General features: G+C 39.1%; 2 protein-coding genes and 2 long non-coding RNA genes across 6 annotated transcripts; 3 read left to right on the top strand and 1 right to left on the bottom strand.

Moving 5' to 3' along the window:
• Positions 1 to 4485: 4485 nt before the first annotated feature.
• Positions 4486 to 5902, top strand: LOC147473860 (uncharacterized). Its single transcript, XM_086586962.1, has 2 exons — positions 4486 to 5390; positions 5468 to 5902. Exons 1-2 carry the CDS (start codon positions 4635 to 4637, stop codon positions 5900 to 5902), a joined length of 1191 nt encoding a protein of 396 aa, XP_086443088.1. The 5' UTR covers positions 4486 to 4634.
• A 368-nt stretch (positions 5903 to 6270) lies between these two features.
• LOC147473859 (uncharacterized) lies at positions 6271 to 6797 on the top strand. Its single transcript, XR_015210260.1, has 3 exons — positions 6271 to 6453; positions 6545 to 6638; positions 6750 to 6797. It is a non-coding gene; the product is annotated as an uncharacterized LOC147473859 (long non-coding RNA).
• A 952-nt stretch (positions 6798 to 7749) lies between these two features.
• On the top strand, positions 7750 to 8383 carry LOC147473858 (uncharacterized). The gene is made up of 3 exons (XM_086586961.1): positions 7750 to 7774; positions 7862 to 7957; positions 8063 to 8383. The coding sequence occupies exons 2-3, from the start codon at positions 7955 to 7957 to the stop codon at positions 8381 to 8383; spliced, it is 324 nt and encodes a 107-aa protein (XP_086443087.1). The 5' UTR covers positions 7750 to 7774; positions 7862 to 7954.
• A 10255-nt stretch (positions 8384 to 18638) lies between these two features.
• LOC147473857 (uncharacterized) lies at positions 18639 to 20586 on the bottom strand. 3 transcript variants are annotated; one of them, XR_015210262.1, is made up of 4 exons: positions 20478 to 20586; positions 20027 to 20154; positions 19494 to 19600; positions 18639 to 18858 (listed from the first exon to the last, which is right to left on the bottom strand). It is a non-coding gene; the product is annotated as an uncharacterized LOC147473857 (long non-coding RNA). The 3 variants fall into 3 exon arrangements; XR_015210263.1 differs by having other exon boundaries at positions 20262 to 20544; XR_015210264.1 differs by lacking the exon at positions 19494 to 19600 and having other exon boundaries at positions 20262 to 20542.
• Positions 20587 to 26814: the final 6228 nt, after the last annotated feature.

The raw sequence follows: 26814 nt of genomic DNA, 5'->3' as shown, positions 1-26814 counted from the left end.
TAATATATATTCTTGTCATAAGAGTGCATATTATTGTTATAGTTTCTTTTAGTGTTTGCGGTATAATGTGTTTTGCATATAAGTTTAATTAGGTTGAGTAACCATTGAACTGTAGGGGACCCATATGCATGACATTGTTTTACCATAGTTTACCTCACAAGATAACTATAAAGACACTGACCTACAAAGTATGGAAAAGTCTTGGGCCTATCCAAAAATGCTTCAAAATGTGGGGCGTGTCTTGCCAAGGCTATTGTGAATGAATTTAAAAGAAGTATTTTTGAGACATAAAACTATCTAATAGATGTTCATTGGCTAAACTCATAATAGTGATGCTTATTTTCAGTTGTCAGACTGCTGTAACCATTGTATCCTGTGAAGATCGGAGAAGACGCCACTGCTGCCTTTCTGCACCATTGGAAAGGGCGAAATCTTTCCTTAAGGACAGTCTTATTAACGTCTTGGTTGTTCACTGTTCGTCTACTGTTTCTTCTGTTCTACTCTAATTGTTGTTTTCATACAACTATTCTAACAAGTTAGTCAAAGTAAAAAATAAAATGCTAGTCTAAGTAGAGCCATAGAGGGTTCATTTCTAGAATTAGATACTGAAGCTGAATATGTATATAGTTTACTGAACTTCATTTTATCGTTTTATTGTGATACCAACCCAAATTTTTGTTTAGGTTTGATAGTGAAACAAGTCATGCATAATTTCTCAAGGATGTATGTCCCCATAGTTGTTGTGTTCTTTTCCAACTTGTCTTCGTAAAAACAGACATACTGCATTTCTGGCGATTATCTCAGATTTCTAATACTCGGTTCTAAATAAAGGAATGAAGTTCTTCTAGTACCACTAAATTGAATATAGTCTCTAGTATTATATATTCAGACTAACCTTTCTTGACCACATTTCAATGAGGAGTTCAGAACAAGTGTCTTTGTGATGAATTTGCATGTTACAATGGTTCACATGCATTCCTTAGGAACTACAAATAATTCCAAATTTAATCACATGTAGTTACAAATAATTCCAAGTAAAGAGGGGGTAGGAGGGTTATTGGGATAAGAGGGAGAAAAGGGATGAGACTAAGGTCAGTGAATATTAAAGATGACTTCCTTTGTCATTAAATTAAAGAACAAAAGACAAGAGAAGTTAGTTGTGGAAGTGAGTGCAAGGGTTAAGCGGTGCAACTTAACCAAAGGATGTGTAGTTGGTGATTCGGACAAGATGTAGATATGCTGTAAGAGTGATATAGGGGAATGGTTGAAAAGAAAGCATCCGTCCTGACAAGGACAGCCATCATGCATTCCTGAGATCATAGCCAACAAACCAGAGGTTAGCAAAGCGTGATAAAACAGTGTGCAGAGAAGGTCTTCTGGTACTGTGGGCACTACACCAGATTGGGTAATAAAAGACAGGTTAAAAGACGCGAATATTAGCTTTAATCTTTGGACCCGTAATCCAAATTTATTTATATTACAAAAAGTCTCGTTTATTTTTTGTTTGAAATACTTAAAAAAGAAAAGCCCAATATAAACAGCCCAAAACGAAATAAAACCACCCGACTTTTTTTTTTTTCATTTCATTTCATTTCTTTTTTTTTTTTTCTCGAAGGTGATTTACTCAAAGGTGATTTACTTAAAAAAAAGATTACGGGCGATTCCAATCGCCTCTTTCGTTGTCAAAGGTGTTTTACTCAATAAGGTGATTTTTCATTCTCCTCAAATCTAATTAGAAACCCTAGCTTTCTCATTATATTTTCTGTTCTCCTCAAATTGAATTGTTAAATTCGTTGATTTTGTTGATTTGAATGATTGTTGAATAATTTTGATTTAGTTATCTTATTTAACTGAATTTTAACATTGATTTGAGAAATATTTTTGAATGAGTGATGCTTTTGTAAATATTTTAGGTATTTTGAATAATTCACAACGTGAGTTCAGTTTTTGGACACACCACCAAATGAACTTCCTATTGAATTTGCTGTAGTAGGTAATTTAACCATCACCAAACTTCTCTTCTAATATAGTTCCAAGCTTTATATTTGACTTTTACATATATAATAGTGTGTGGTTTATGTTAGAAGAATAACATCACTTCATCTAGATGCAATGCCATTCTGTTTTTCTTCCTTAAAGTTTTCCATGTACACTTTTCTATTGAATGGTGCAGTTTGTGTTATAGGTCTAGACACGAAGCCTCGTAACTTAGAAACTATGATTGTAAAAACTCAAAGATGATTTTAGACCACTAAATACTTGTCCCTGTTTCAATTGAGCCTTTTAAGGCCAAACAAGAAGTTTGCTTTGACCTAACTTCCATTGTTAGTCTTTCCCTACCTTCCAAATTTTATTCTCACGACTATTCCTTTCTACACCAGATTAGTTTTATCACGCCCTTTTACCTTCTTAGAGGAGTAATTGACACAGTACTAGGTTTTCACTTTGAAGGAAAATCCCATGTTTAGAATTGGTCTAATAACCTTTAAGTCTAAACAAATTTGGAGTTGCAAGAATTAAATTGTCCAACAGTAAATTCTAGTTTACAAATTGGTGTCAAACTGAAATGGGTTGGTGAAGAATATATATATGAACTCAACTGGGTATCAAACCAGACTAAACTTAGTTGATTATTGAGGTATGCATATGTCAATAAGTGTCACTGTCATGCCGATTGGGTCCTCATTTCTTAGAATTGGGCATGAAAGAAAATGGATTTAAAATTAACACTTTGAAGGTAGAGAACAGTGGTTTATAGATTTGAGAAATTGTGGAAGAAGTCAAATGTGGTATTGATGTATTGATGTATTGATGCACGCAAAAACAAATCCCTTTTTGTATTTGCATGTCTATGGGGCGGAATGGGGGTTAATTAGCATCCTTAGTCGTGTGGAAGATATGGGAAAGCTTACTTAGTTACTTATGCAAATGTTTTCGTGAGGGACTATCTAATCAAAGTCGGGGCTGCACAGTTTTCCATACATATTAGCAGTCTTTGATTAGGATTTTACATTTCAAAAGTCAAGAAGTGGAGTTATCCATCTGTCTGTCCCATATCCCCCCCTCCTTTTCCTCCCTTTCCTCTTCTTGAGCCCTCCTTTCCTAGGTTTTAAGTTATTGCAAAGATTCTCGGCCTCGCTAAAACCCCGAGATGAACTCCACCAATAAAACGTGTACTATTGTGGTAAATGGAGGCTGGTTTCTTTCAGTGCAGTAGTTGAAACCATTCTTCACTATGCCTTTCCTTTGTTAACGCTCTCCATTTAGATATCAGTATTCTTGTTTGTCTCCCTGTTTTGACATTTGTTAGTGTTTTTTTGAGTTTGAAGGTTGCTATTGATAAACTTGATTTGATTATAGCTTTCTGCTTATCGCCACTTTTCTGTATTTAATACCCAACAATTATGATTGTTGATATCGTTGTTGTCCTTTGGTATTATTTGTTTATAATTGCATTTATTATGTCCATTTATCTGTTAATTTGAGAGTGTCTGGTCTGTTTCATCTTTTGTATCCTCACTACAACACATCTTTTGTGTCCTCAATAGGCACGCAGGAATAAATCTCACAAACCAAAGCCATTTTTGTGTGATAGGAATGGCTCTATTACCACCAAACAAAGATTGGATGTCAGCACCATTGAATAGCGATGAATACTTGGATGGACTTGAATCCTTTTTAAAGTTCATGACCGATAGATTAGGAAAAGGAACTTGGTGCTCTTGTCCATGTGCGAGGTGTCGTAATGTGAGTGGAAGGGTTGATCCGAAAATAGTGGCTGACCATTTAATTCGTATTGGAATAGACCCATCCTATACGACATGGTATTTTCATGGGGAATCATTTGAAGAAGATGCAATCAATGTTGAGACTATTGGTCCTTCCTCCCATAGCCAATATGAAGATGGCTATTCCCGAGACATTGATTTAGTTAGTGAAGAGTTGGGATATGTCCATCTTGATGGTTTGGATGAGTCCATGGATGGGAGTACTTCAGATGAAGATCGAAATATAGATGAGATGAGCTTAGACGATGATTCAAATTCTCATAATGAGTACCACTGTCATCAAAATCCAAATGACATAGGGAAGGAAACAAAGTTTAACAATTTATGGGAAGATGTGAAGAGGCCCATTTATTCATCTTGTAGGAACAATCAAACGAAGTTATCTATAACAGTTGAGCTGGTTAACCTTAAGACGAAACATCAGCTGTCAGACAACTGTTTCACCGATCTATTGAACACTCTAAGAGTAATTCTCCCTGAAGATAATACCTTACCAGTCAGTACATACGAAGCCAAAGAATTGATCAAGTCTTTAGGTATGGAGTATGAGACGATAGATGCTTGTCCAAATGATTGCATATTATATTGGAAAGATGATGAAAGTCTACAATGTTGTCCAAGATGTGGTGTAAGTAGATGGAAGAATGAAAGAGGTGATGATCTATTAGAGAAGAAAAAACTTCACTAAAATGAAAGTATTGAGATACTTCCCCTTGATACCGAGGTTGCAAAGATTGTATAGGTAATCCTCTTGTTTAAATACTTATAACACATTGCCATTTGGTTTTAACAAGTAGCCAATTAAGATATTTATGTTTTCGTAGTGTTCCTTGGATTGCGGAGCAAATGACATGGCATTCGAGGGCGATTGTCGATGAAAATAGAATGCGTCATCCAGTCGACTCTCTTAATTGGAGTACAATTGATGCTAAGTATCCGGAGTTTTCTTTTGAGCCTCGAAATGTCCGTCTAGGACTTGCAACGGATGGGTTTAATCCTTTTTCTCATCAGAGCAATTCGTATACTTGCTGGCCTGTTATGGTTGTTCCCTATAACTTACCTCCATCTCTTTGCATGAATAAGCAATTTGTTATGATGTCTATGTTGATACCCGGGAAGAGTAGTCCAGGGAAAAACATTGATGTCTACTTGCAGCCTTTGATTGCAGAGTTGAAAGAGTTGTGGTCCACGGGCACTCCATGTTATGATTCTTATACTCGGTCTACTTTTACCATGAAAGCAGTTTTATTATGGGCTATTCACGACTTTCCTGCGTATGGCATGCTTTCTGGTTGTAGAATTGGTGGAACTTGTGGTTGTCCTGTTTGTGCCGAAAATACATGTTCAATTAGATTGAAACATGGGTCTAAGACTGCATATATGGGTCACAGAAGATTTCTTCCTGAAGATCATCCTTTTAGGCGTCAAAAGAAACCGTTTGATGGAAAGGAAGAACTTGAGACTGCTCCATCCCGATTGACCGGTACTCAGGTGTTGAGCATAGTAGAAGGGTTTGAAACGGTGTATGGAAAGGGGGCACCAGATAATGGCCCTAGTGCGTGGACCAAATGCTCAATTCTAACTAAGTTGCCATATTGGGAGGCAAGTAATGTTTTAACAATATTTTGAATATGATTTATCACGTCTCATTGTCATTTGAATGTTTGTATAATGCACAGGACTTGTGTGTCTTTCACAATTTGGATGTGATGCATGTAGAAAAGAATGTCGCGGAGAATCTCATTGCAACTATTATGGAATTGGACAAGAGTAAAGATGGGCTAAAAGCACGCCTAGATTTGAAAGAGATGAAAATTAAGCAACACTTGTGGCCCATAGAATCGGGAGATAGGTTACTATTACCAAAGGCTGAGTTTGCTCTATCCCGGGTTGAGAAAAAACTCTTCTTAGAGACTTTGTCCACTTTGAAGGTACCTATTGGATATAGCTCTAATTGGAAGCGACATGCAAGCAGGATAGATTTTGAATTGAAAGGACTGAAATCACATGATTATCATATTTTGATGCAACAATTATTACCATTACTACTAATGCATGCTTTTAAAAAACAAAGCCATTCAAGTAGCTATTGGGCAATTGTCAACATTCTTTAAAATCCTTTGCTCCAAAGTAATTTACCGTGATGAGCTTCGTATTGCAAAAGAAAGAGTGGTCGAAGCGTTGTGTGTCTTTGAGAAATATTTTCCACCTTCGTTCTTTGTTATCATGACACACCTTGTTGTGCATTTGGCGGAAGAAGCAGAAATTTGTGGACCAGTTTGGAGTCGGTGGATGTACATTTTGAGCGTAAAGTCTTTTGAGAAAATCGTGCTTGTTTTGTTATTAGTTATAAATAACATTTTGGTGGTGACATGTCTTAGGATGTTGAGATCTTATAAGAAGTACGAAGAATCCGCACACCCCCGAAGGTTGTATTGTGAACGTATGTCATTGAAGAATCAATAATGTACTGCATGGAGCACATGCCTAATGGCTCAAAGGGAAGCCACAAGCGAGGCAAGGAGAGATATATTGATGATGATGGTGAATTTATAAGCGAAAAACCCCTTAACAAAAAAGGGGTTCATACACTAACTAATGTGCAATATGAACAAGTGCGAAAATGGGTGCTTCAATGTTCAAAAGTTGCGATTCCATGGAGAAAGTAAGTATAACTAGTCAATGTTATCTTAATTTGTGACTACATAACTGGGGAGGCATATATTTGGCTTGTATTAGTTCTGTTTCCTATTTAGGAAATACCAAGCATACGTCAATGGATTCAAATCCAGCAGTCGCAAACGTAAAGGCAACAGTCCGATGAGTTTTATTCCTTGGTTAAGGCAACAAGTAAAACATCTTCACACCGAATTCAACATTTAAAGTTCAATTAATATTAGGTAGTTTTGTTCAATTAATATCATATATATATATATGTGTGTGTGTTGGGTTTTTTGACAGCTTGAAAATAGTGAGATGTCTGTCATCAAGAGACTTGCTGATGGTCCGTACTTTCAAGCAACATCTTATAATTCCTATCAAGCAAGTGGATATGTGTTTTCTCTTCGCTGAATGGGAAATTAACAAGACAACTCAAATTCGGAGTTAAAATGAACGCGATGACCAGTTTTAAAACGAAAGTGCTAAAGATAGGAATCTTGTCGATGAAGAAGCATTTTTGGTTATCCGAACTCTCACATTTGATTTCGGGTTAACCTTCTGCTGATTCTGTCGAGGGGTCACTTTGGGTGTCTTAATGTGGACCTTAAATTTGCTTACTACTTTTTCTTACATTTATGTACTTAAGTTTGTCTTTGAAACTTACAAAAGTGTATCTCATTCCATTTATTCTCCATTTATGCCTTTGAGTTTTTTTTTTTTGTGTAGTTCATTTTATTTTATGGTTCATTGACTTAGTTTTTGTTGAATATAGGAAAGAAATTTATTGAATTTGATTTGATGGACAACCAGTTGGAGATAATTCAAGTAGCTATTCCAAAGACACTTGGTGGAATTAAGAAAACTCATTGTCCAATTTTCTATGAAAGTTTCACAAACGTTCCCGATCAAACTAAGAATGCAATTTGGAAGAGTATCAAGGTTAGTGTTGAAAATACATCAAAATGAATTTTTATTTATTTGTAAGTATATAAGATTAACATTGATCTGACTTCATTCTTATACAGAAAGAGTACCATGTTTCCGATACATATAGGAAATGTCAACTCAAGAAGGTTGGTAAGTCTTTCGGGAGTACAAGCATCGCCTTAGAGTTAAACACTATGACAAGTACAAAAATGATGACGAAAAGGAAAAGGAACTGTCCTAAAGGAGTAAAGCAGGACGAGTGGGAGAGATTTGTAGACAATGAATCGAAACCTTTCAGGAAGCGAATCGCGTTGATTGGCAAGAAATCAAGACAAGCAAGAAAGTCTTTGCATACATCAAAGCAGTGAAGAGGATCGCCAAGAACAATCCATGAGTTGGTATGTTATTTTGCATCTTAATGTATGAGAAGTCGAAAACAAGTAAGTTGGTTCTTATAGCTTTTTTTCTATTATTTGTTTTTTAAGAAAAAGAGGAATCCTGGTGCTAAGTTCACCCGAACAGATTCTTACATAGCTATCCATACACGCAAAGATGGTTCATTCATTGCTCCTGAGAGGATGGTGAGCTATTTAAATATTAAATTGGAACTAGTTATGACTATTATATGTTTTGCTTTTGTGTGCATGTACAAATAATTCATTTTGTTCTTTGTGTCATTGTAACAGGCTAGAATTAATGCTATAATTGAAGTTGATCCATCTAGCGTTGACTTAGACTTGGATAATGATCCGGTTGCGCAAGTGTTTGGTCTCGATAAATATGGTCGGGTGCGTGATATGAGTGATGGTATCACGAAGACTTCTCTTGTATCATCAGCTCCTGCCAAAGAGAAGCTTCACCAAGAGTACCAACAACGTACTATGGTTGAAGAGCGGGTTATGAGTCTAGAGAAACATATGATCAATCTCACCCAAATCTTGGTGGAAATGAAAGACCAACAAACAAATTCATTAAAGAGTGTTACCGCTAATGCAAAGAACATCTAATGTAATCTAATTATATCTCTTGAAATGCTTAAGTTTGCTTTTTGCAATAAATTTATGCTTAGTCGCTTAATTTGTTTTTCTTTGTTAATGTTTTATTTGTTTTGTAGGTAAGGGAACCAAAGAAATACACAACCTTCACGAGGTATGCAACCGTGTAAAATGTTCAACATGCATAGAACTGATTGCTAAGGGAAGAGCGAAGGGGAAACATTTTTTTATGATCCGGATGTCGATTCCTCAATGGAGATGTACAATGTCCAAGTATCTCTCATCCTTGATCGTAGTGAGTTTACATTTGTTTGGGTCCAAAAAGACATTTGGAGAGCTTCAATTGCCCACAACAAAGATGAAATGGCCGAAATCTTTACTCGTTTTGTTTAGGTACCTAATTTTAAGTTTTCTCCATTCCCGTTGGGTGTCCCGCTATATATGGTTTAGGACATAGTTTTACCGCTATGCATTTACGTCTTTTGGGTTGTGGAAAATGCCGCTTGCTATAAAACCAATGTTGTCTCTCGTCTTTTTACTTAATTCTCTCAATCACAAATTGGCTTGAAATTAGATTAGTATAAGAAGTGATGATCATGCAGAAACTCTGCATAGCCCTAGCTTCTTATTCATCTTTGAAATTGAAATTGTGGTGGTTAGAAGCTTAACCCAAAACAAAGCATGCTCACTTATTTTATATTCTTATGCTTAGGTTGTAGAACCACAAGTTGCAAGACTATGTATGGAAGCACAAGGATTCATTGTTATGGGCGATGGTTGGAATTGACGTCTCTTCTCCTTACTTCAGGACTTGGTATTTTCCAAGGTTTCGATAAAGGTATAGATTCATTATATATCCAAATAATTTTCTTGTTAGAGTAGTGTCTCTTGTGGATTGAAGTGGGACCTCTTAAGCAAATAAGAGAGTCTAATCTCGTCTTCTGAATTTTGTGGGGTGTATGTTTTCATGAATAATGTACCTAGTTGCTCCTAATTATAAAGTGCTATGTTTGTTCTCTAGCTTTTCAGTGCACATTACATTTGCACATCTACAAATTTATAGGTGTAAATTTGCTCTACGCCCGATGAAATGTGATTGTATATAATCTTTTGAATGCACCTTTTAGTTGTAATTTGATGCTACACCAATTTGACAACCCTGAGTAGGTGTGTTTATTTGTCTACTGTCTAACTTTTGTGTATATTTTTATGTCTTGCAAGACTTTGAGGCACTTTCTGGTTGTTTGTCCCAACTCTAGCTTGACATCTTATACTCACACAAGGATATACAAAGCTTGATAGTTATTAGTCAATGATGTACAATGATATACAATTAGTTTGTTGTTTGTTGATTTGCATATACTGGAATAGCTGATGGTCATATCATTTTTTGGAATGGTGATTCGTGGACAGATTTTGCCGACACTTTGATATACAATTAGTTAGTTGGGCCTCATCAAAAGCTCTCACGAGCCTAAGCCCGAATGTCCAGTCAAATTTTTTTTTTTTAACAAACTAAAACCCAAAACCACGCCCATAAGTGTCTACTTAAAAACCACGCTATCTTAAGAGTGGTTTTTTTCTTAAAGTGGCTATTGTATTTTCCAAGGCAAAAGACGCTTACTAAAGCGTGGTTTAAAATTTAAGACATGCTTATAAACGGGTCACCATCCGTCACTTTTTGTGCGTGGTTTTTTAGGATAAAAGACGCACTGTACATGTCTTTCTTAAGTGATTCTGTTGTAGTGGGTGACCTATTTAAGAAAGAAAGAGGCTTCAGGGTAGGGTGATAGGGACTTTCTGTAGATGCTTCTTTGATTTTTCCCTGGTGTCTCAACTTTTATCCAAACAAACATAACTCAAATTTTAGCATGATTTATACTTGGTAAATTTCGTGTCTCTACATAGTAAAACACAGTTCATCATCAACATGCACATTTAAAACTTCTTTTAGGTCTCTTATGGTCAATGCACTCTGAGACCAAATTATACAGGCATGTGTTGAGTTACTTAAGCAACCGTAATATCAACCAAAGAAAAGAAAAAGTTAGGCAACCTAACTGTTAATTATACAAGTTTGTTTCTTATTTGCTCATTATATATCGAATCATATTGAAAAGAGTGGCAGGTCTTGATTTTTATTATTTGGTGCTTCAAAATTATAGTTTATAACTCTTTATTTATGTGTTACATTACTTGCAGATGGTGTATTCGGGGCGATGATGAAGCTAAGGACCTAAAAAATAATAAAATAAGTTTCCGTTCAGAGAGTAACAACGGACTAATTTTTTTATTTTATTGTGGATGCTCAAGGTTAACTTGGTTAACGATGGCCCGGTAACAATGCATATCGATTCATCACAACCATCTAAGTGAGTACATCACCTGCGAGAAAATCAGGGGTTTGTTATTTGATTAATTAGAGCTTGTAAGGTTAGTACTCTATCTGTCAACCGTTCAACCATTTTAACCCAAACATGTTCAGGAACAAAAGCGATTTACCAGTTTGTGAACAAGAGTTATGACGTCTGGCTTCAAAGAGAATGTTACACCATTTTATCTATTAATCGGAATCAATGATTTGGTAATACCTTTTGTAATTAATATGAGGTCAATTCATTTCAGTTGACATTTTCAACTTGGATTGGGGATCATATTAGAGCGGTTTTTCCTTTTACTGGATCATAGGCACTTACTTTTTATTTTTATTTGTAATTAACCAACACCTCTAGTCCTAGTAAGGAAGCTGCGAACCTTTCTTACACACTTTCCGGGAAATTATTCTTATTCCCCTTAGTCTCTACTTCTCCTTCTCTCTTTGTTGTTGCTAGCTCATTACTTTTCTTAGTTTTTGGTATAAAAGTTGGAAAATGATAGTGTCCAGCTTCGTTGACACAAAGCAAAGATAAGTAAAGTATAAAAGATGACAAGTAGATGTTTTGCTTATTCTGCTTTTTTAGTCTGTGCTGGATTACTTCGCAAATCTGTAAATTTTTTCGGGTTATAATTCGAACTAAACAGAGGGTGATTGAGGTGCTTGTCAGGTGTTTACACCACCGAAGTTCCTTTTGAAATGGATGCAAATGAGGACTAGTCTTTGCAGTTTTAAAATGACAACAAAGTCTCAAGTAAACTTCTGCAAATCTAAAGCCAATAATGATACAGTGACATACTAATTTGACCTACTTAACCAACCTACTAATGATAACCAGTGATTTATCTTGACACACGTGTGTCCGTGTGTATTTCAATGCAAACCAACGTTATCCAAATAGTGAGTCGCACAAACAAGCCTTAGCAAAAGCTTGATAAGTGGAACTATAGAGTCAAATATGAGGCAACAAACACGACCAAGCAACTTAAAACATATTGGATATTTGGATTTTGTAGAATTTAACAACCAATCACAGAGAGAAAACACAAGATTTATAGTGGTTTGGTGCCATTGCGGCAACCTACGTCCACGGGAGAAGAAAGAAATGTTATTGCTTGATTAATTTTTTAGGGTTCCATTACAGAGATATATACAGGCACAACACAAGTGCACAAAATCGTCTCTTGTTTCTAAGAATGGAGTCTTCCCTTTAATAGAAACACCAATATCAGTCGAACTTGTCATGAACCGACTGAGCGCGCCCGCGCCTAAGCACCTGTCTCTGACTTCTCCCACACTCCCCTTCAAGTTGGTGCGAAGATATCCAGCATGCCTAACTTGGAGAGTATATCATGGAACTTGGAAGCTGGAAGTCCCTTGGTAAAAATGTATGCAAGCTGTTGGTCGCTTCAAACAAAGGAGGTAAGTAACAATATTAGACTGTACTTTTTCACGCACAAAATGACAGTCAACTTCAATATGCTTAGTTCTCTCATGAAACACCGGATTTGCAACAATGTGCATAGCAGCTTGATTATCACAGTAAATTGTAGTTGGCAGATGCAAACCAAAACACAAATCCTTCATAAGAGCGTGAAGCCATATGATTTCACTGGTGGTGGAAGTCATAGCTCTATACTCAGCTTCAGCACTAGAACGAACCACTACATTATGTTTTTTGCTCTTCCAAGTGACCAAATTACCTCCTACAAAGGTACAATAACCAGAAGTAGACCGCCGATCAACTGGACATCCTGCCCAATCAGCATCTGTATAAGCAGTAATAGATGTATGCTCATTTTTCCGTATCCAAATACCTCTACCTGGCGGCCCTTTCAGATACTGCAATAATCTGGAAACTGCATTCATATGTGGAGTCCTTGGAGCATGTATAAAATGACTAACCAAGCTTACTGCGTAAGAAATATCTGGTCGGATAATAGTTAAATATATTAGTTTACCAAGTAATCGCTAATACTGACCAATATCACTAAGAAGATCACTACTGTTGTCCAACTTGACTCCACTGTCAGTTGGAGAATCAGATGGTTTTACCCCTAGCTTTCCTGCTTCACTCAAAAGATCCAACACATACTTTCTTTGATTAAGAAATATGCCTCTTTTTGAATAAGCAATTTCGATCCCAAGAAAGTACTTCATAATACCCATATCCTTGATAGCAAATTTCTTGTGCAGTAGATCCTTGAGCTGAGAGATTTCGATATGGTAATTACCTGTGATAACTATGTCATCAACATAAATAAGAATAACAACCAAGCCTGACTTGCTAGACTTAACAAATAAAGAAGGATCAGCATCACTCCACTTAAGACCGGTTATAGCTAGAACATAACTGAGCTTGGCATACCACGCTCATGGAGATTGTTTAAGTCTATAGATAGCCTTTTTTAACTTACATACTAATCCAACCTTAGTCTCCTTCGGATGTCCAGGTGGGATGTGTTCCGGCCCCTATAAATGTGGCCCAATAAATGCCCAATTCAATACAAGCCCACGCTCAGAGCCTATGCTCAGAGCTTATCTAACAAAAAGCCCACGCTCAGAGCTTATCCATAAAAAAGGCCACGCTTAGAGCCCATGCTCAGAACTTATCTACAAAAAAACTCATGCCCAGAGTCCATGCTCAGAGCTTATCTACAATAAAGCCCACACTCAGAGCCCATGTTTAAAGTCTATGCTTAAAGCCTACATACCTACACGTAAAATCAATATCAATTGCGGATATGTTTTGCGAGTCAAACAACTTCCACAACTTCGTCCAGAACTTTGTCCACATTCAATATTCACTTCTATCAACTTCATATCGTGTGACAGTTCTCCCACCAGTTCTCCAACTTCATCCCACGATTGGATAGTTCTCCCGCCAGTTCTCCAACTTCATCTCCCGCTAGTTCTCCAACTTCATCCCACGATTGGACAGTTCTCCCGCCAGTTCTCCAACTTCATCTCCCGCTAGTTCTCCAACTTCATCCCACGATTGGACAGTTCTCCCGCCAGTTCTCCAACTTCATCCCACGATTGGACAATTCTCTCTCCAGTTCTCCAACTTCATCCCATGATTTGACAGTTCTCCCACCAGGATTGCACAGTTCTCCCGCCAGTTCTCCAACTTCATCCCACGATTGGAATATTGGAGAACAAGGAAGTAACTATCACTAATCCTACCTATAAAATCCAACCTTCGTCATTTTCCAGAACTACACCATCGAGACTTGATCCCAAGCAATACATTTGGGTACGTAGGTAACTTCATACAGAAGTCCAGTCTCATCTTTCCCCAACAACCATCTCCTTCACCATCTCCAAAAACATTACTTCCGACCCTCATATACACTTCTTCTTTAAGATCGCCGTGTAAGAATGCATTTATAACATCCATCTGAAACAATTTCCATTCTTGATTTACAGCTAGAGATACAAGAGCTCTAAACGTGTTCATCTTTGCAACTGGTGCAAAAGTCTCCTTGTAGTCCTGACCATATGTTTGGGTGAATCCCCTTGTAACGAGTCGAGTTTTACACCTCTTTAAGGAACCATCACTGTTGAACTTGTTTCTAAACACCTAACAACAATCAACTGTTTTCTTTCCGTAAGGTAGCATAACAATCTCCCAAGTTTTATGCTCGTTTAGAGCACGAAGTTCTTCTTGCATCGCCTTTCTCCATACTGGACGAGAGTTAGCTTCTCTAAGTTTTTGGGTTCTTGCATATCATCCACTGTACTCAAGAAAGCATGATGAGATGAAGTGATATTGGCATACGTTATATACTCCTGTAGAGGATATGAAATGTTATGCAATGAATAAAAATTCCTGTGAATCACTGGGGGATGCAGTTCTCTATCAGATTTGTAGTAATCCTTGAGAGTTACTGGAGATCGTCTCTCTCATTCTGATTGTCGAGAAATTGGAGGTGCTGGAGTAGCTGGAGGAGCAATAGGAACTAGAGCGCGCCGCGCCCCATCTATCTTGAAAGTCATCGCGAATGAATGGCGCCCCTTGGTTGCTCAGTATGTGAGCGCACCCGCGCCCTGTCTTCTGTAGAACCTATAACTTCAATAGGTTCAATAACTTATGCAGTAGGAACTATATCTTCACCAGCCGCTAGGACAGGAACTATATCTTCACAAACTTCTGGGAGAGGTGCCAAATCTACCATAACAACTGGGAGAGGTGCCAAATCTGCAAAACACTCCCCCTGGGACGATTCCCAGGCACAGCTGAATCCTGGAAAAAAGCTTCAGATTCCACAAATCGTACATCACGAGAGACAACTAGTTTTCTTGTTGCCGGATTGTAACATATGTAGCCTTTCTGTGTGGTAGAATAACCAACAAAAATACATCGAGTAGCCCGAGCATCAAATTTATCTTGATGAATAGCTTGCTGATGCACATAACAAACACACTCAAACACTCGCAGATGAGAGAGATCCACCGGCCTAGATTTGAGCACTTCCAATGGGGATTTAAAACCAAGAACCTGACTGGGAAGACAATTAATCAAATAAGCAACAGTTAAGATGTCAGGAGACCATTATTGCTTAGGAACATTCATGACCAACATAAGAGCACGAGTGGTCTCCAAAAAGAGTCTGTTTTTTCTTTTAGCCACGCCATTCTATTAAGGTGTGCCAACACAGCTAGTTTGATGAATTATCCCCTGGTTATGAAGGTACTCAGGTAACTGACCTTTGCAAAACTCAGTGCCATTGTCAGATCTAAACATCTTGATTTTTGCACCAAAATGATTAGTAACCATAGTATGAAAATCTTTGAAAACATTCACAACCTCAGTCTTCGATTTCAACAAATATAACAATGTAGCACGAGATTTATCATCAATAAAGAACACAAAATACTTATAGCCATAATAAGAATTAACGGGAGCAGGTCCCCATAAATTAGAGTGGATTAACTCAAACAAATTATTAGACATAGTATGCGAGCTTGGAAAAGGGAAACGAGTTTGTTTAGAAAATTGACAAACATCACAAACATCATCAGAGTTTATAGAAACATGCAGAAACAAATTTGACAAGGCATGACTAGATGGATGTCCAAGTCTTTTACGCAAAATGCGACTTTCAAGTAACCCACTAGCTTGACACACCTTTTTATTCGACTTCAACATATAGAGCCCATTGGAATAAATTCCTTCACCAATCGTCCTCTTCGACTTTTGATCCTAAAAGACGACAGAGTTAGGAGAAAAAAATGACATCACAATTTAAAGAATTTGTAAGTTTGCCAATATATAGAAGTTGGATAGGGAAGGAAGGAACAACTAGAGCGTCACTCTTGAAACTTTGATTAAAAAAATCCACTTGACCACTACCTAGAATGGGAACGGTGGATCCATTGGCTATGGAAATATTATGTTTGTTGGTTTTGGACACAAAATTATGGACAGAGGCAGGGCAATTAGCCATATGATCAGTAGCCCCCGAATCAATTATCCATGAGTTACTATTTTCTGGCATAATAAAATAGGCATGTAAATTACCTAACACATGAGTTGAGACATACTAACCGTTGCTAGATGACTAATATCTGACCGTTGCTAGACATACTAGACATTACTAACCGTTGCTAGACATGAGTTGACTAACCGTTGCTAGACATGAGTTAACTCATGAGTAATCATTAGTCATTAGTTGAGTCAACTCATGACTAATCATTAGTAATTAGTCATTACTAACCGTTGCTAGACATACTAGTCATTAGTGAGTTGTTGGAGAATTTGACTCAACTAATGACTAATATCTGAGTTGGAAAATTGATGTCTCGGCTACTGCGGCATGATCTTTATTGAACAGTTCCTTTTTAAGATGCGGATGTAATTCCCAACAACAGTCCTTGGGGTGCCAGTTTTTTCCACAATGATAATAGTGAGACAATTCCCTTTTCCCCTTGCCTTTTTCAAATCCCTGTGACTTCTTTCAAAAATCATTTTCTGCAAGTAATACAGTAGATTCAAAGATTGAAGACTTCACCTCGGAGTTCATAGTTTTCTTCCTTGTTTCCTCTCTCTGAATAGTTGCACAAACAGCAGCAAGTGATGGAAGAGTGCTTTTCATTAGAATATTGCTTTCAATTCCAGATTTTCATATTCTTGTTTAAGACTACGAAATACTGTGAAGATTTTATCCTTTTCTGCCCGTTTCAAAAGAGTCTTAGCATCTGTAGTGTGTGGACGATATATGTTTAACTCATCCCACAATTTTTTAAGATTCCCAAGGTGTTCTGTAAAAGTCTTCTCATCTTGTTGCAAAGCACCGATTGCAAGTTGAAATTCAAAAACACGGGCAAAATTGTTCTGGTTTCCGTATAAATCTTCAATTGAATCCCACATCTCTTTTGCAGAATCAAAAAAAGTAAAAATTCCAGCAATAGTTGACTCCATCGAATTGAGTAACCAAGATTCAACAAGCTGATCATTGAAAACCCAGTTCTCGTATTCGGCATCATCAATGGTAGGACACACCTTTGCACCATTAATGAACCCTGATTTTCTCTTGCCACCCAGAGATAGCTAAACAGCCCTGGACCAAGGTATATAGTTAGTTCCATTCAAAAGAATTGATGACAGCTTCTAACCGGGATTAGAATCTGTCTCTGTTGTTACAACAGACTTAGGGTTTGGTTTCGATCTGTCATAGTTTTTTTGTGTTTGAGTAAGTTGAGATTGATTGAGAGAAGAGATTAAGTGATTCGGTCTGATACCATGTAGAATTTAACAACCAATCACAGAGACAAAACACAAAATTTATAGTGGTTCGGTGCCATTGCGGCAACCTACGTCCATGGGAGAAGAAAGAGATGTTATTTCTTGATTAATTTTTTAGGGTTCCATTACAGAAATATATATAGGCACAACACAAGTGCACAAAATCGACTCTTGTTTCTAAGAATGGAGTCTTCCCTTTTAATTTATAGAAACACCAATATCGGTCGAACTTGTCATGAACCAACTGAGCGCGCCCGCACCTTCATCATGTGCAACAGAAGCGCGCCAGTGCCTAAGCGTTTGTCTCTGACTTCTCCCACAGATTTAGATAATGAGCTTATGATACACGGAATACATATAGTAGTTTTGTTGATTTTCATGGCAACATGCCATGCAATCTGAAATTTCTATTTTACAGTATTTTTAGACAATGCAAATGCTAATTTTACCACAAGTCCTTAGCTTTCGAAGTCTGAACTCCATTCGGAATTTTGAATGAAAACAGAAATGGATATGTTGCACTTCATAATTATAGTCCAACTGTCCAAGTACATTCTTGAAAGAAGGCAGTCTGAAAACCTAGTCATTCTAGGATCCTAATACGCTGCATTGTTTGCAGTATTAAGAAGAAATCAGCAAATGGCAGTTTCTGTGGTAATTTTAAATACAAGTTTGCTTTTCTCTTGGAAACAATCTTGTGACAATTTTGATGAGAAACTGCATAATTCTTGTGTTTGGTTTAGCAATACATATATACAGAAAAGGGTTTGATTTTATCAACTTCCAATGTCTATCAACTTTAAATTTGTTACTTCGCTGGGTTTCGTCTTAAAAAACGTGGGCGACCATTTTTCTCTGAGAAACTTCCAGTGGAGGTGGAAAAACAGTTTCTAAAGAGGTGAGAATACAAAAATTTGCCTGGTCATCAGAGAAGGTGGAGCAGAAATTTGCCTGAGAAAAATCTTCTGCCTAAAACAATGGACAGGATCGAAATTTTCTCAGTTTGGTATACTACTATACTAGTGGGCTGAATGTACATGGCCAGTGCTTTCTGGTAGCGTCTATTGCAACAATGCTTGGGTGGGTAATCTGGTTTGCGAATTTAAGCTAATTGCAATATTAACATAACAAAAAAGACGTCAACAAAAATCCAAAAAGCTTTACTGTTGCTGAGCCGGAGAGGACAAAATTCTTTCTTAATATTGACATACAACTAATAATTATCATAATATAATACAGATGCCATGATTTCTAGCTGCATGTACGGAGGTAGTGCTCTTTTTACAAATCCAGCCAACATTCATTGCATTATACTACGTTCTTGAGCCCCCGTGCTATGTACTTCCAAAATTGGGCACAAATTCTCTGCAGGTAAAGATAAGGTGAAGGCTTAGGCGAATAAAAGTATAAAACTAAATATGTGTTGACAGGGACGGACCAAGAGTTTTGGCGAGGGTATTCAAGTCTGAAATTTAACGATCAATTTTATTTTTATTATTTATTTATTTTTTGTTAAAAAAAAGCAGGTAATAAAAGTGAACTTCATGAATAGAAAATGAAACTGACTACACCTAAAATCTCTTCCAAAGTACCACGATTAGTGAACAACTATCGGCGTTTTTTTCATTTTCTAAAAGCGTTGCATTATTGCTTCATCATCGACTTGATTCCAGAACTCGAGATCGTTTGAGATGGTTTGAGAAGTGAGAACCCAATCCAAGAATAAGAGAGGAGAACATAAGGTAATCGAGAAATTGAGAGAGATGGAGAAAATGGGAAACTACTAAATAGAGATGAAGTGGAATGGTTATGGAGTCATTGGCCTGTGTTACATAATTCATGATCCTAAGTGTTAAAAAATCATTTGTTAATTAATGGACCAAGTTATACTAAAAGTCTAAAGACTAGCATTTTTTTTCTTCCAGCAAACTTGAGGATATTCAAGTGAATACCCTGCCAATACACTGGTCCGTCCTTGTGTGTTGAGGATGCTGCCTTACGAATAAATTAGAACCAGGGGTGGTTTTCAACACTTCATGATTTCATCGAGACAATAGCAGCTGCAGTAAATATCGCTTCTTTTCCTAGACACATTAGCTCATTATGCCTACAGCAATAATACATGAAATTGGTAACAGCGCAGATAACTGGCCTTATAAAAGTAGTAAGATTAAGTTTGTAATTCTATTAAGAACCATATGTGCAATTTTCAAAAGTACAAAAAAAGGAAAAGAAAGAAAAGATCCAAATGAAATTAGTGATTATGTTTCAGTTGGAAAGACATGGTTTCCAGTTCTACTTGGTAGACCGCTTAACAAAGCATTATGTATCATGTATAAAAAATAAATGTACTAAAGATAACTTGGCTGCTCTTAAGCTTTGCCCTGGTTTTATAGTAGAAGAGAATGATACCATCATTTGAACAATTTGTTAAAAAATGACAGAGCAAGGTAAGAAAATATAGAAAATCAAAGACTATACAACCAATTTAAGTGTACAATAATTAGAACATGAAACTATTCGTTAGACTTACTTATCTGCTTTTCGAAGATGATCAAAAGCGGCAATTATATCTTTGCAAGTTTGGAGAACATAGCTGCCTCTAACATTTTCAGATGAATCAGCTTCACGCTCAATATGATGTTGTAGCTTTAAATAGGCCTAACAGAGAATAGTAGCAACAAGAATGTTGAACAAATACGAGTAGAGAATAAAAAGAAAGTTGATCAATTACCTAATATAAAAACTGTAGAGTAGATTTAAAATACCTGTAAGTATGTCTATCACTACTAAAAGATCAATTGTCTAATTGCTTGTGAATGACAAATAAACCATGTTATCTAAGTTATATGACACGGCAATACAGCTGATACAAAGAGGATTATCTAATCTACACAAAAGAATTGAAGTATTTCACTCTATGGAACCGTTTTGAAGTATTCAGTTTGCTACTATGCAGAACATGATAGTCAAGACATCTTTACATTTTTCTTGTTTCTCTTGAGCAGCATCATAGCAAAGTGTTGACAATAATTATTTTGAGCCATTCAATTCCATCCCAAAGCGACAATTTTATGGAAGTCAGCCATCAACCTGTACAACACATGTGAAGTTATAGTGTAGAGAAAAAGACGTTTTCTCTCTTTGGTATCGAGGGCGCCCCGCTCTCAACTTTGCCTGGCAAAGGACGCGCACCGCGCTCATGTCTTTGGCGACCTCCAGGCCCTCAAGCGCTGTAAGGGAGTGATATTCTCCTTCAGGAATATGAAGCATGTGCTCAACATGGTGGAAATACCAAATCGATCTCTGATGTACTTCGTCGATCTGTGTCACTAGATCGCATCGACAAACTACAAGATTGCTCCAAGTCAGTTCGTAGCATTACACAGATCGTTCTATATCATGACTCAGCTTACCTTCTAGAAGCAATCATGAATGAAGCTACATATACGCAAATCACTGCCGCCAATTATTGACCACTGCCGCAAGCTACTGTGCCAGGTTACTAATCTTCATCATTAGAGCAGACCTATGAGCACAGTTCTCACACGCCTCCGCAATCTTCACCCTACATTTGTGCTGTTCCTTACACGTGTTGGGTGAGGATTCACTTTCACCACCTATAAATACTCCCCATATGAACTACGCGAGACCTAATTCTTCTCTCCCCCCAGAATCATGAGAAGATACGTAGGCAGTTCGCTCTTCGACAAACTCGGTCTCATCCATATTCTAATCCATTCTCCTACTCCTTCCTTGTATGTAAAGGAAAGACCAAAATGCTCCTTTACATTGGCGCCGTCTGTGGTCTCAATTTCTTGAGAAACCACCTAACAAATCCTAAAACCAAAAACCAAAATTCTCAAGCCCACGAAGCATGGCAAGCCTCGAAGCTCAAATCCAAAGTTTAGTTGGTCAGTTAGGAGCGATGAATGAACAAATCACCCTGCTCAGGCAGGAGAACTTCATACTTCGCACGCAAGTAGACACTCAGATTCCACCTCCTCCCCTAGCAGAAGACGGCATCAACGAAGTTAATCAACAGATTAATGAATTGTCACAACGGATCGACCAAAGTGTTGTCAAGAAAGACGCCACCCAGATCATCCAATGCTGAAGACATACCGCACGTCTCCGTTTACTGCTGAAGTACTGGGCAAAGCTTCTCCTCTAGATTTCATCCAACCACGTTTTTCGATGGATGATGGCAGCGCGTGTCCTGGTCAGCACGTAGCCCGTTACATTCAAAGCCTGGCACTCTATAGCACACTGGAGTTTGACCATCTTCATTGTCGTCTGTTTCCCGCCAGCCTCAAAGATGACGCACTTGATTGGTTCTTTTCACTCGAGTCAGACTCAATAAAGACCTTCGAGCAACTCACCGATTTGTTTGCTAGTCAGTACGTCCACAACAGACATAAGAAAGTTGATCTTGATTCGTTGTTCCAACTCTCACTAGGAGAAGATGAAACCATTTGTGAATTTCTAAGTCGATTCAAAGCAGAACTACTATGCATGGAAGCTGGCCTGAAAGAATCATTTGCCACCTTAGCATTCTCCAATGCATGCCGTGTGCGCAACACGACACTCGCCAGATCGTTGATGAAAGAACGCCCCGAGACGTTATCTGAGTTGTATGCTCGCGTGGACAAGTACATTAAGCTACAGGAAGGACTGAGGCACCAAGGCCTACCAGAAGAAGAAGAAGTAGCAGCAATTTCCGATGACCCTTCAGCTTCCAAAAAGCGACCCTGACAATAACCACAACAGCAAGAACGAAAGTCAGGAAACCGGATGAACAATGACCGTGAGTTCGTTGTCCTCACACGATCTCCTAGTTACATACTGGAAAAGATCAAGCGAGCTGCATACTACCGACTTGATATACAACAACCAGCAGATCGACTTGACAAGCCTTACTGCGCATTTCACCGAGCAAAATGTCATGAAACTGATGTGTGCTGGGGGCTAAAGCATTACCTTCAGGACTTCATCGAAGCAGGACACATCAAGCAGTACACCAACATCGCTGATGGCGATCTGCGCCATAAACTGATGGCTCGAAGGTTGCGCAGCCGAACTCCACCCTGCCGTGATCGCCACAATGATCAAACTCGATCTCGTAGCAGAGGACGTCCCAGAGACCGTTCCCGCCACGAGCGACGCCTGCACTCATCAGATCGCGACAATGAAAGAACTATTCACATGATCACTTTCCCTGACGACTCAGTTAGTTCGCCCAGAGAGAAAAGAAGGCGTGGGTGCCCTTCAAGAAGTTTACCATTTCACCTCACAAGCAGCACATGCCCCGCGAAATTCATGTCGCAACACCGGCGACATCACTTTCACAGAAGCCGACCTCAACAAAGTTTGCCTCCCGCAGAACGACGCACTCGTAGTCAATGTCAAAATCAACGACTGGACAGTTAAGCGTGTTCTGATTGACCCTGGTAGTTCATGTGACATTTTATTCTACCACACAGTCCAGGAGATGAACTTACCCAAGTCAGTCTTCATAGATCCGATTGTTCTTCTTTATGGGTTCAATGGCTCCAGAGCCGACCCAATTGGTGATATTATACTCCCAATTTCAGTGGGATCACGAGAGGATAAAGTCAGCTTCAATATGCATTTCAGCGTCTTAGATATCAAGTCGTCTTACAACGCCATCCTAGGCAGGTCGTACCGTCAACACTGCATCAAGTCCTTCATTTTCCAGGCCCTAGGGGCATGATGGAGCTTCGAAGCAACCAACTCGAAGCCTATCATTGTAATCAACTCCTCTCAGCGAACAAAACCGCTAATTCACCTGTCAGCACAAGGAACGAGCCCACCAGCTACACGATAGCCAAAGAGTTGGTCAGTGAAGTCAGAGGCAAAGCACCAAATCAGAATGCTGGGGGCTCTAGCAAGAAGGTCTATCCATCTGTCCAGACACTAAAGGTCGCTAAAGCAGTTATTGATCCAACAGTCAGGACCCCAGAGGTCGCTCCGCAGTCAGTGCTCCACCTGTTCAGACCCCAGAGGTCGCCCCACCAAATCCCATACAACCAATACAGCTTCAAAAAATTACTCCAGCCTATGTTGTTATGACCACAAAAGTCATCTTAGACCCTGTTGTCGTAACCACAGAAGACGCTCTGGTTCCTGCATCCACTCCCATTACTCATCAGACCGACAAAGCATCGACAGAGAACATTCCCCCAGAGGACGTTCACCTACCACATGCCACCGTACAAGCTGAAGAAAGGCAAATAGTGAACTTAGGAACAGAAGACGATCATAAGTTCGTCTATGTAGGGGCTAACCTCGATCCCACACTCAAAGCCCAGCTTGTAAACTTTTTATCCATGAATAAAGATGTTTTCGCTTGGTCTTATATTGATGTGCCGGGTATAGATCCTAACGTTGCATGCCATAGATTAAATGTCAATCCTAATGCTCGACCAGTTTGACAGCGACCTAGGAGACTATCACTATGTTTTCAAAAAGCAATCAACGATGAGGTCGACAAACTCAAGCAAGTCGGTTTCATCCGAAAGGTCGACTACCCAGATTGGATCGCTAACATAGTAGCAGTTCCAAAGAAGAATGACACAGTTCGCCTTTGTGTTGACTTCACTAATGTCAACCAAGAAACACCCAAAGACAGCTTCCCATTACCTAGAATCGACCAACTTGTGGACCAGACCTATGGCCACGAGCTCCTCTCCTTCATGGATGCATATAGTGAGTACAACCAAATACCACTTGCTGAGGAAGATCAAGAGAAGATGTCCTTCATTACAGAGCAAGGAATTTATTGCTACAACGTCCTCCCGTTCAGCCTCAACAACGCCGGAGCGACGTATCAACGTTTGGTAATTGACATGTTCTAGGACATGTTAGGGGATACCATGGAAGTCTATATTGATGACATGGTCGTCAAGAGCAAGAAAGCAGGTGACCACCTCACTCACCTTGAGCAAGCGTTCCCCAGGTTACGCTGAACTCGAATTAAGCTAAATCCAGAAAAATGCCTTTTTAGAGCGTCCTCGTGAAATTTTTTGGGCTATTAGGTCTCACAGTGCGGGATCAAAGCTAACCCAGACCAAATTCGAGCGTTCTTGGATATGCCCGACCCGCAGAGAAAGAAGCAGATACAGAAGCTGTCAGGCATGGTCGCTGCACTCAACCGATTTATATCCAGGGCATCAGACAAGTGTCGACCGTTCCTACAACTTCTTAAAAAAAGCGAGCAATTCTCATGGAACGATCAACGTCACCAAGCATTCTCCACCCTCAAAGAGTATCTCGCAACACCTCCTGTCCTAGCTAAACTAACAAATGGAGAAATGCTGGGGCTTTATCTCGCAATATCAAACTTTGCTATAAGTTCGGTTCTCTTCAAAGAAGATAACAACTCCGAGAAACTAACCTACTTCACAAGTAAGACGCTAACTCTAACCAAAAAGAACTACTCTTACATCGAAAGAGTAGTACTCGCATTATTATACTTTGCAAGGAAGTTTAGGCCTTATTTCCAAGCGCACCCAATCAAAATACTCACCGACCTCCTGTTGAAGAAAATCCTTCATAAAGAGAATAAGACAACTCGCATGGCAGTATGGGCTGAAGAACTCGGGGAACACCACATCGAGTTCGTCCCACGCACCTCGCATAAAGGACAGGTCATCGCCGATTTCCTCGCTGACTTCCCTGTCGATGACCTACATTGGGAACCAGAAGTAGACATCCTACCCTCAAAACAAAATGACAAGACCGTCTGGTCTCTCTTTGTATATGGCTCTAGCAACCCCGGAGGAAGTGGAATCGGAGTTGTCTTAGTGTCGCCAGATGGAGCAATGGTGGAGAAATCAATTCACATCGACTTTGCGACCTCCAATAATGAGGCGGAGTACGAGGCATTAATCATGGGGCTCAGAATGGCGCTACAGCTCGGTGTACAAGATTTGCAGGTCTTTAGTGACTCACAACTAGTCGTTCGCCAGATTGCTAAAGAGTACACTACCCATGAAGGTAACCTTTCTAAATATCTTCAAGTTGCTAATCAGTTACTTCCTTCTTTCAAGAAAGCCACCATACACCACTTTTTGCGTGATAAGAACTGTCACGCAGACAGTTTAGCTTACTTGGCTACTCAAACACCGAATTGCGCCCCTAGACAACTACTCATTGAGATAGTTGACCAACTTGCTTACCAAGTGGAGTACGTCTTAGAAATCAGTGACTTATGCCCACTCTTTGAGGCTCAAATGAGTCAGACGTGGATGCAGCCCATCATAGAGTACATCTAGCACGGTACACTCCCATAAGAGCGTACCAAAGCCAGACAAATCCCATATCTGGCTCGTTATTATTGCCTGCCTAACAACAAGTTATTCTGCAAATCCGCTGGCGGACCTCTTTTGAGGTGCATAAGCCCAAAACAAGGTCAGTTAATTTTTGCAGAAATTCATGAAGGAGAGTGTGGCAACCATGCTGGAGGGCGCTCTTTGGCCCACAAAGCGATCTCCCAAGGATACTTTTGGCCTCGCATGCAGATCGATGCCAAAGCATATGACCTCAAGTGCATCAAATGCCAAACCTTCGGCCACAACATCATCCAACCAGCTCACGAGCTGATCAACATTGCGAGCCCTTGGCCATTTCACATGTGGGGAATGGACATCATGGGACCTTTCATCCCATAGAAAAGTACTGGTTTTTGCTTCGTCTTAGCTGCAACTGATTACTTCACCAAGTGGGTCGAAGCAATTCCTTTAGCTCACGTCAAGGAATCACATGTCAGAAACTTTATCTAGACCCACATCGTTACTAGATTCGGTTTACCACACACATTGGTAATGGACAATGGTTCTCAGTTCAAGGGAAAAATGGTCAAGGAGCCAAATGGAAGATCATCCATGTATTCTCCACTCCTCAGTACGCTCAGAGCAATGGCCAAGCTGAGGCTAGCAACAAAGCGATCTTAGAAAATTTGAAGAAAAAGATCGAAAAGAACAAGAGTCAATGGCCAAATCAATTAGAGAACATTCTGTGGGCTCATTGCACCACAACTCACTCCAGCACTGGCGAGTCACCATTTTCCCTATGCTATGGCACAGAAGCCGTCATTCCCACCGAGCTGACGGTCACTACAACTCAATCAGAACTCGTCGAGTCGGGACACAAGGACTCCATCCTAGCTCGTGAAGTCGATTTGCTGGAAGGGCGCCGCGACCTGGCAGCCACCAGAGTGGCATCGTATCAACAGATTCTAAAGAGGTTCTACAACAAACGAGTACATCATCGATCCTTTCAACCTGGTGATCTAGTTCT

This window comes from Coptis chinensis, unplaced genomic scaffold (genome assembly GCF_015680905.1).
Source record: "Coptis chinensis isolate HL-2020 unplaced genomic scaffold, ASM1568090v1 utg17383_pilon_pilon, whole genome shotgun sequence".
Lineage (NCBI taxonomy): Eukaryota > Viridiplantae > Streptophyta > Magnoliopsida > Ranunculales > Ranunculaceae > Coptis > Coptis chinensis.
The sequence above is the reverse complement of the archived record's forward strand: the minus strand, read 5'-3'. Positions and strand labels throughout refer to the sequence as shown.

What these genes read in the sequence shown, in the direction of transcription:
- LOC147473860 (XM_086586962.1), top strand. Translation starts at nt 4,635, where the DNA reads ATGACATGGCATTCGAGGGCGATTGTCGATGAAAATAGAATGCGTCAT. An exon ending in CTAAGTTGCCATATTGGGAG is followed by an intron (nt 5,391 to 5,467) that starts GCAAGTAATGTT and finishes TATAATGCACAG; the next exon opens with GACTTGTGTGTCTTTCACAA.